The sequence below is a fragment of the Pinus tabuliformis genome, chromosome 3_1, assembly GCF_031772625.1.
Source record: "Pinus tabuliformis cultivar Carrire ecotype Pingquan chromosome 3_1, CPIR1, whole genome shotgun sequence".
Taxonomy (NCBI): Eukaryota; Viridiplantae; Streptophyta; class Pinopsida; order Pinales; family Pinaceae; genus Pinus; species Pinus tabuliformis.
This window is the reverse complement of record NC_142301.1, coordinates 819,309,310-819,320,226: the sequence shown is the minus strand read 5'-3', so window position 1 is coordinate 819,320,226 and position 10,917 is coordinate 819,309,310. Positions and strand designations below refer to the sequence as shown.

Here is a 10,917-nt window from a genome sequence, read left to right as displayed (position 1 = left end):
CAAATATTATAATGTTATTTCTAGTTTTGTTGTGTGTTTTTGCACTGTTGTTCTATATTAATATTTATTTATGTAAATATATTTATAAATTTGAGAATTTTAATTAAATAAATATTACAAAATTAGTTGTAATGTTGTGGGATATTGTATTATTGTTATCGTTGTTATTTGTGCAAATATATTTATTGATTTGAGCATTTGAATTGAATAAAGATTATAGTGTTATTGTGTGTTATTATATTATTGGTATTGTTGTTATATGTGGTTCATCCAAATATACTCAATGAATTTGGTATTTGAATTCAAAAAAATTATAATATTTTTTATAGGGTTGTTATGTGTTATTTAAATATATGTATAAGTTATTATATTATTTTGTTGTAGTATATATCAATATCTTAGTGTCATATAGCATTAAGATATATATGTTAGTATTTTAAATTGAATATTTTAATTAAGATTATGTTTTTTTTTTAATGTATACGGTAAATAACATGTATTAAGTATTTTCATGAAGCTTTTAAAACTTGTCAAATTTATTTATCTTTATTATTTTGTTGGTTGTGAGGGAAGCTCTCATTGAGGTAGTGTGGTATTCAATGTTTTTTTTGGTCTTTGTATAATTTTATAAATCACTTTCTTTTCCTCAATTAATTTTGAGGTGAGATGCGTTAGGATATTTAACAATAGAATTTTTCTTTATGTTAATTTGGTGTAATATTTTCTTTTTATTATTTTATAAATCACTTAAGTAAATTTTAAGATGAGATGTGTTAGGATGTTTAACATTAGAATATTCTTTATGGTAGCTTTATGTAATTTTAATTTAATGTATCTTTAGTCATGATTGTTTAATAGTGTGTTTTTCAACATGTTTCTTAGTATCATTTTGTGTACTTGTGATGAGATGAATATAACTTTACACATGATAAATATTTCCTTATGTTAACTTGGTGTAATGTTAATTCAATGTATCTTTAGTCATGATTGTTCTATAATATGCTTTTCAACATGCTTTTTGATATTCTCTTGTGCACTTGTAATTGGATGAGTATAACTATATATTACACGTGATAGATATGGTGTTCATGTTATTCTTAATAATTAAAATTTTTTATTCTTGTATTTATATTTTATGTATCCTTCTTCTATATTTAAAGATCTTAGGGGTCATTTCTAAATACAGATGTTGAATTGAGAATGATAATAATTTATTTCTATTATATAATAGAATTTATTTGCCCAATAACGCATTATTCTTTTTAATGCTTGATTTTAAAATTATGTCTTATTTGTTAATGTAATAATAATATGATTAATATAAATGAAAGAAAAAAGATAACATTTTTTTTCATTAAAATATAGCATCAACTATAGGATAAAAGATTTGACCAAAGTAATATATTGCATATTCTTATTTTTTAATAGTATATGCTATAATAAGTCTCGGAGTTGCTCAATTGGTGATCGAAGTAATCCCCCGATGGAGGTGATCAATTGTTATCACATGCGAGGCCATTGGGGCATACCCTCTCTCCACGTGCTCATTAAATCCCCGCTCATGCACGATCCTGGCATTCAATTCTCTTGCACAATGTTCGATCCCACACAATCTATTGTTAAATTCGAGGGCCGACTTGTGTATCAGTTCATTTTGGAAGCTTTGGTGATGAATTTTGGTTGGGAGGAACAAAGAGGTGTGTGGGTCTAGTTCCATAGCGGCTCCCTAGTGTTTCGTCCTTGGTTGAGAGGTGCAGTGGAGGTCAGGAACACTTGGGCATGGGTTGGATTCTGCCATCTAGTTTGTCCTTGGGATCCGGACACCTGAATGGATGGGGAACTGAGTCGAGACCATGCTTTCGTCTGTTACAAGCTCGCGCTAAAAAAACCAACTTTCCAGGGTTTCCATTCTTCTGCGTGGGGTAAGGCCTTTGTGTTTTCAAACTCTTTTGCATATCTTTATGTTTTGAGGGTTGCCCCTCTTTTTGTTCGTGGTTACGTTGTTGTCAGCTCTTTGTTGTCACTACTATTCGATTTCTAATGGTGTGAGGGTGCCACCCGGTATCTAGACAAGCTAGTTGGTGGTTTGTGTCTCCATTTTCGGTCGGTGTCATAAAATTTACCCCTCTAGGGAATTATGGTTGTGTTTTCTGTTTTGCTGGATGTTTAGAGTGGTGGGCAGGGTCTACTCAGCCTTGCTCTACGGTCTAGGTGGTCTATTGCCCTTCCTATCTCAAAGTTCGCGTGGTTAGTGCTCCGATGCACTCTCATTCTCCGTTGCGGTATCTTGGTTCGGGTAATTGTATTGTTTATTACAGGTTCTACAAAGGTTCACTCTCAGAGGCTTATCAATGATGGCAATTAGGCTCTGTCAATTTCATTATGCCCCACCAACGGGGTCACCCTTGCAGTGCGCGGGGGGGGGGGGGGGGGGTCAGCATGCCCAGGCAGGGCGTCCCGAGCCAGGCCATAGCTTGTCCTCTGCTAATTTGGTCAGTAGGGACACTAAGGACGTTTAAGCTATCTCTCCAGCCCACTCTCCTGGTCATGTGGTAGCGCCTGCTACCATGGAATCTATTGTTGAACAACTCCGAAACATACAAATTAATATGGACATTCTCAGGGACCACAGGTATGAAGACCGAAAAGAAATTATGGCCTATTTCAATAATAAACAATACAACCATAACGAAATTCTGGAGCACTTGGACAACCTTTGTCGCACCAATGACCACCTTCGCAACTTGGAAGCACGGATGGAACACATTGACTTCCATATGCATGGTCGGGTTGGTCACTTCACAACTCCCCTGTACTATCCCCTCATCCCCTCGATATGCTGCTGTCAGTTCTGGTTTCCTTTTTGTTTACTTCTAGTATGCTTTCTGGAAATAATGTTTGTAAAATATCTACTATGGTATTCTCCAGTCCCCAATCTCAACAAGTCTAATGAGAATAAAAATACAAAGATTATTGAGACTAATTTTGTTAGTTGTACCTTCTTGAAAATCGAATAAAAATCTTTTTGAACGACAAAAAAAACATTAATAAATGTTATAATTATAGCATTTAATGCATATCACTATGTATATTCATATATATAAGAGAAAAAAGAAAGAGGAACTTTAAATAAAATGCTCTCATTCATATTCATTTAGAATTTTTGAAAGTTTATATAAAATTATTTTTGAATTAAATAATTAATGATAATATTAAAATCACATGTAAAATTTGTTTATTATAATATTATTATAATGTTTAATATAATGTAAATATTTAATAATTTATATAATAAAATATTTTTAATTAATTAATTTATAATATTTCTAAAATTATTATTATATATATAGATTCTACTTTTTGTTATAATATAAAATTGTAATATATTGTTTTTAATATCTGTAATTAAGATTTATTAAAATGAAAATATCAAATCAAAAAATACTTTCTTAAAGAGAATATTACATTTTATAATAAAAAAATAAAATAACATATTTTAATCCTATTCATTGTATTAATATTAATAAACATCTAATATTAAAAATAATAATATATATTATTTTTTTAAATAGCTACACCTAATTTTAATTTTATATTTAATAAATTTATAATGAAAAATGACCCAAAAACAATTTATATAAAATAATAAAAATTTGAAATTTCATACGTTTCCTAAAGGGCACGTAAGGCCATTGGACAAGTACGAAAATAATGAGGGCTACCTGTAAAAGTTAAAAGGATTCTCGTGGACGAGGAAATATTACTTTTGGTATCACATGTTTCCTATGGCATTCAGATTCATTCCCTTGTATCACTACTAGTCACAGAATATATACCTGGATTTTATGTTGAAATTAATGTAATTTCTAATCATTTCAGAACATGATTTCATTATTTGTTATTGAAAAAGTAAATTACGTACCTGGATTTACGTTGAAATTAATGGGAGTTCTAATCATTTCTCAACATGATTTCATCATTTGTGTTTGAAACGGGTATTAGGTGCCGTCTGTTCAATTCCAATCCATCATTAATGTTCTTTACTTTGAGTTGCACTCTTCAATGGCGCAAAGCTTTTTAGTCATTAGTTAGGCATTAATTACATGAAATTAAGTTATTAATTATTTTCTTTTGGGTTTTAAGGTGATATAGTTGTGTTTGAAAGAGGTATTAGTTGCCTTGTCAATAGTTAATGTTCTTTAGTTTAATTTACACTCTTGAGTGGCATACAATCATTTAGGCATTACATACAATTAAGTTATTATTATTTTTCTTTTGTATTAAGTGATATAATTTGTAGTCCCACTGTAAATTTAAATTGTATTTTTAAATGTATAATTTAGTTTAGATTAATTTTAGTTTTTGATTTATCAAGTAACGAGAGAATCAAATCTCTTAAGATGTAATTTTGTCTTTTCAAGGCAAAATTATTGGCACATCAAGAAATTTGATCCGTCTTAACGAGAGAATCAAATCTCTTAAGATGTAATTTTGTTTTTTCAAGGCAAAATTATTGACACATCAAGAAATTTGATCCGTCTTGGACCTTGACAGATCCTAATTTAAAATGAATCTATATATAATATATATATATATATATATATATATATATATATACCTTATTGTCATTAAAATCATTTTGCATTTGAATAGACTATAGATAAATTGATTAATAATTTTATTTTTATTTTTATATAATTTGACTTAGTCAAAATGTTTAAATAACAAGGCATTACAATGTCTCTTGACAATAAATTTTGTATAATAAAATATTTTTAAAACATTTGAATTATGTAATTTATACAACTTATATTTATCATTTCAACAAATGCATAACTAACATAAAACAATTATACGACATAGTTAAAATGTTAGAATGAAATGATGTAAACTGATATAATGATATATAATCTATCACACCACAATTTTTGGGTTAATTATGTCAATAGACATGTCTATTCTGAATGAAATGATGTAAACTGACATAATACCACAATTTTTAGATCAATTATGTCAATAGGCATGTCTATTTCGGAATGAGCCTTCATAAATTTTAATTTAATTATCAAATAATTATTATGTGGATAGTGGAGATTTAACCTCTATGGAATATGCTTGAATATTTGTAGTACAATACATACATCAAGGGTCAAGATTTATCTCCAAGCTAATTATGCTTTTTTGATTAATTTATCTCAAATTATTTCATTAAAAAAAACTTCATATCAATATTTGTCATATTGAATATGTGATATTGATAAGTCATGGTAATGACCATAATATTGTAACAAAAAATTATTTACAAGTTAAAAATCTCCATAATAAAGTGGAAGTGAATCTCCATGATAAAGTGAGAGTGAATCTTAATAGTTATATTAATTATTTTAATAATAATAATTTAAAATAAACTTATTATTTAGTTAATTTTTATGATTTTATTTAATTTAAGCAATGCTAGATGTATTTTGGAGGAAGTGTTTTGATTTTTATTATAGATTAATGTCTATAGCTGACCATTTAATTTAGCCATAGTCTAAACAGGCTGTTTTTTTGCCTTGAAAATCATGGAAATTCGGGCAGGGCTTTTTGTAATTCAAGTTACAATTGTCAAACTTCAAGATTTAAGGTGTCTCAGGTTTTTGATGGTGTTGAATCCATTTCCACCATCAAAAATATGATTCAAACACTACTATTGCAAAATTTTAATCTTTTTTTTGGGCCAATTCCAACCATTCAAAGAATTCTTCCACCTCATTATCCTTCTTTAATTTATATAACTACTCTGATTTAAATTAATTTAAATGACAATGATGTAATTAGCATTATAAAATGGGTAATCAGTGCGATAATGTGGAGGAAGCATTTTGAACACTGGTCATAAAATTGTCGAGGCATGTGTAGTGTGGCGTTGGGACTTACTATGACCAACTCATGAACTTATTTTTACCCTGACTTCAAGGTGGATTGTATGATTCCTTGTTACTATGAAATCGGCACTCCAAGGGCTAATAATGTCAGATTTTTGTTGGCCACAAATGCAACGTATGGTTGTACATGAAAATCCATTGGTCATTATGATCTTTATTGACTTGAAAACTAATATTTACGGAGCAGCGAATTGAAGGAGATAACGCGTTGAGCAGTGCATTCCAGAGAGAACGCGTTGTTTATTGATGAGCGACAAGGCACATTCATTGATAAACAGTTCCCACATCATCTATTTAATGCTGCCAACATCCCACTAAGTCACCCATTTCCATTTCCATGTCCAATCACTTCACTTGCAGCAGCTGATCATCTGAGGAAACTGGCCGCAGCAGCAATGTATAACTGCAAGCGCCAGAACACCATTAAGCCATTCAGTGGCCATTTTCATGCGTTACTAGTGCTTGCATTTGTCCTCATGGTTTCAGTTGGTCCAAATGCTGATCATATTCGAGTATCAGAAGCAGCGAGAAGGGGTCACAAAGGCAGATATCCTCGAGCTTCTCAGTTCCCTACTGTGACGTTTAATAGAGGGTTCCATGTTCTCTGGGGTCCCCAGCACCAAACAATCTGGAATGATCAGTCTGGAATAACCATTTGGCTCGACAGGAACTCGGGTAAATCATGCTTTTTCTTTTTTATTTCATAGTCTTGTGTCAATGCAGTCTCTGTGTACAGAGATCTGCGGATTCGCAACTCATCCATGGATGAATATATATTGCAGGAAGCGGATTTAAATCGCTGAGACCGTACAAGTCTGGCTACTTCAGTGCAGCCATTAAGTTGCAGGCTGGGTATACTGCAGGAGTCAATACTGCCTTTTATGTAATTACATTGTTTTGTTACTTTATTTTAATTCTTTAGTAGCAAACGCCATTTCTGTAGATGACCTCCTCTAGTTCATCTAGGCAAAGACATTTTTAGGACAGAAACATTATGGTGAGTTTAGCTGTCTGAAGGGAAAGGTTGTAAATATAAAATTTGTGTGAAATTTTGGTAGTTACAACTTTCCCCTTGAGAGTTGGGAGCAATTTATATAAACATATCATAAATTTCTGTCCAATATTTAAGCTAAGTGGGTACTTTTTTTTCTTCATATTTTATTGAATAAGTTTAAATAAGCTAAAGTAGTAATTTTTTTATTGATTTTTTTGGGCGGTGAGATGGATTTCCTATTTGATTGAATAAGTTTAGATAAGCGATAGGAGCATTGCTTTTTAACTGTATTATAAGATGTTTTATTATAATAATATTTATATAATAATCATTTTGAAAACTCAACTTATTGGTATGAAAAAGAGTTATACATAAAATCTAAAAGAATTATATATAAAATCTAAAGGTTGGAAGGGTAAAGATATAAAAAAATGTTTCACTAGGAATTTCTCTTATCACCAAAATAAATATTACTTTAAGTATTACTTTCTAACTTTATAATTGTGCTTTCTTTTTAATATTAACATTATTTATATATTTAGAAAATTATATCTTTTACCATCATCAAAATATTTTATAATAAACCATTTAGTAATAAAATTTCAATATTTTAGAGTTACAGCTTAGAAAAAATAACCCATTTCAATATATTCTATATTTTATTTTAAATTATATCTTAATTTTGATTGATCTATTCATATTTTTGAAAATTTATTCGATTATTTATTTTTTGAACTTTGAAAAAGTAGAAAATGCCAAAACTCGACTGACTATAAATATAGTATCTTAAAAAATTTAAAAGGCAAAGTTTTTATCCCACAAAACTTTTAAAAATAAATCAAACAAAACATACTGTCAAAAGTGATGTTCTTATTATTTGTATAGATTTTAAGAATGGTTTAGTGATTTTGATTGATTTCCTCAAGGCCAAAACCCCGATCGAATTTTTAATAATTTCAATAAAAAAACTTGCATCAATTTAGAACACTGGTCAAAAAGTATTGAGACACCCTTCTTTTGGAGCATTTCTGACTAATCTCACAATCAGATGACAAGTCAGATTAGTTTCTCACAGTGATAGTCGCCCCCACTTGAAATAGTTGACAAAGAAAATCTCGCTGCCAAATAATTCTTGTTTATCATTTTGTGTGACCGACAGTAGGTGGTGCTTGTCTTCTCACATCTCTGTCACTCTGACTTCTTAGTCATTTCACAATATCTCCAATGACCACAAATCATTCTATCATTAGTTGCTATCCATGCTGTGAATGGAGGGCCAGTTTAATTATTAGAAGAATGTTTTTTTAAGGGAGAGTAGAGTTTAGTGATAAATATTTGGTAAGATGAATTTTAGTGGTTTAAAATTTGCTTATGTTTTTTTAAGGGGGAGTAGAGTTTAGTGATAAATATTTGGTAAGATGAATTTTAGTGGTTTAAAATTTGCTTTTGATGGTAGGGATGAATTCAGGGGCTTAAAATTAAGATAGATACACTTGCATTTCATATTTTTCTTATTATATAATTAAAATTTATAATTTTAATAAATTTTTATCACATTTCAGATAAAATTGACAAAGAAAAAATAGAACTGATTAAAAACTTCCACATTTCAACATATTGTTAGATATTTCCGGAATAACACTTTGTAGAGAGATTACTCATACTGCACAATGCTATTCCAAAAATATCTAACAAAAAAATACACCAACAATTTAGACTAAGCAGTAAATTATGGAGTTCTTCCTAAAAATGGGTTTAGAGATGGCTTTAGAGATAATGAGTCTCCTCTTTACGGACATGTACCAGTACTTCATTTGTAACAATTCTGATTTAATTTGTGATAGTTTGGGTGGTTGAAACTTGAAAGAGCAGTTGTACATAAATATTTTTATTTGTATATTCTGAATCCCACCATACGATGCCGCCGGGCTGAAGGCAGGTCTGCAGAGCTGACAACATTTATGTCTGTAAAATTTCACAACCCATCCCGGGAATTATTTGAAAAGAGATCTGCGCCGTTGAAATCAAAATTTCTGTTCTCACCATGTGATATCGATACAAAAACTGACGGGCTCGTCAGCTTTATCACTGAACTCTGTCACTACTTTCTGTCTTTCTGCTTTCGCTACTTTCTGTCTTATCCTTCAACTCGTCTTTGCGTACGAGGGGGTCTAACTTCTTTTATAGCACTAAGACAGTCAAATCGGTGGCTGACATCTTTGCCTAACCCCCGTGAACTTTTTGGATTTGTGTTGCAGTTATCGAACAACGAGGCTCACCCGGACTACCACGATGAAATAGACATTGAATTTCTGGGAAATATCCCGGGAAGACCTTATACCTTACAGACCAACATTTATGTAAGAGCTGGAAATGCGGGAAGAGGGAGGATTATTACGGGGAGGGAGCAGCAAATCCACCTCTGGTTTGATCCCACTAAGGATTTTCACCGTTACAGCATTCTCTGGACTCCATTGAAGATTATGTAAGTAAAACTAATATAAAATACCTAGGTATTCAACAATTTTTTTTTGAGATAAAGTGATTTGAATTTTGAATCTAATAATTTACATAATATTTTATAACTATTGCGCAATTACCATTAAACTTAATTTTTACTCATACCATTATTAACCTATGCAGATTTTTTGTGGATGACATCCCAATAAGAAAGTATCGCAGGACGAACCCTTACACTTTCCCTGCAAGGCCCATGTGGCTGTACGGATCGATCTGGGATGCATCTCCTTGGGCTACAGATAACGGGAAATACAAGGTCGACTACAATTACCAACCATTCGTCGCCCAGTACAGAGGCTTCGTCCTCGCGTAGTGCACGGAATCGAAGGCGGTCGCAAGCTCCGGAAAAAAGAGAACAGTAAATAATTAAACATCTCGTTACAATATTTATATGGAATAACCATGGCTGAAGGGTACTGTAACTGTGTACAATTATTGCAGGTAAAAAGGTCAGAATCACCTGATTGGTCTGCGTTATTTATCATAAAATAAGATGTATGCCTGCTACGTGTATGGACATTGTTATTCAACTTTTCTGGAAAATCACGAAGAAATAGTGTATTTTGATTTGATGTTATAAAGTGAATGGATCTTGTCAGTTTTGTACAGTGTTACTATATGTCGGCAGTGGGAATTTTAGAACTATTAAGCATGGGAAACTCAATAGCCTATTCTCATGTTCAGAGGCCAAATATTTTATTTTGGCTGGGATTCGAAACCCAATTTGATTGTATGAAAAAGTTTACCGACATTTGGCGTTTGCAAGCATATTTTGCAAATAGATCAAAATTGAAGATAAGGCGTGTGTCTAATTTAATGTAATACCCAAATCAATTGTTTGCTCTATATGTGAACTAATGTTATGGATAAGGTGTGTGTCTAATTGTAATACCCAAATCAATTGTTTACTCTACATGTGAAGAAGTAATGTTATGGTGAAATCACATGGTCTGAGGGTATCATCAATCAATTTTATGGCTAGGAGATACAAGGAAGATGTGGAGATACAATTTAATACAGGGAGAAGTGTGTAATATAAGTAGTGTAAAACAAGTACGTTGGTCAATTTTTTGAAATGAGTTTTATTAATAAAAAAATATATATTATACTATTTCATGTGTAATATAAGTAAGTAGTGTAAAACAAGTATGTTAGTCAATTTTTTGAATATGAGTTTTATTAATAAAAAAATATATATTATACTATTTCATATTAATATATAATAATAACTTAGAGGGATTTCAACATTGAATTTTATGGTTTACATTACTTTATAACATGGCAATGGTCAATTAAATTTTACATGAGTACTAAATGGTCTATAATGATATTTTATATAGTTTTTTTTTGCCACATTTTAATTTAATTTATTAACATCCAACCTAGATCCACTTTAACTCCAGATCTATCAAGAGCTTAGAGGGATCAAATATCTTTTCATTGTAAAAGAGGTTTACACCTCATAAAATTTGATCC

General features: G+C 30.8%; 1 protein-coding gene across 1 annotated transcript; it reads left to right on the top strand.

Annotated features, from left to right (window-relative positions):
* The first annotated feature begins 6,121 nt into the window (after positions 1–6,121).
* LOC149190013 (xyloglucan endotransglucosylase/hydrolase protein 31-like) lies at positions 6,122–10,310 on the top strand. Its single transcript, XM_089412002.1, has 4 exons — positions 6,122–6,602; positions 6,710–6,810; positions 9,180–9,406; positions 9,565–10,310. Exons 1-4 carry the CDS (start codon positions 6,323–6,325, stop codon positions 9,752–9,754), a joined length of 798 nt encoding a protein of 265 aa, XP_089268128.1. The 5' UTR covers positions 6,122–6,322; the 3' UTR covers positions 9,755–10,310.
* Positions 10,311–10,917: the final 607 nt, after the last annotated feature.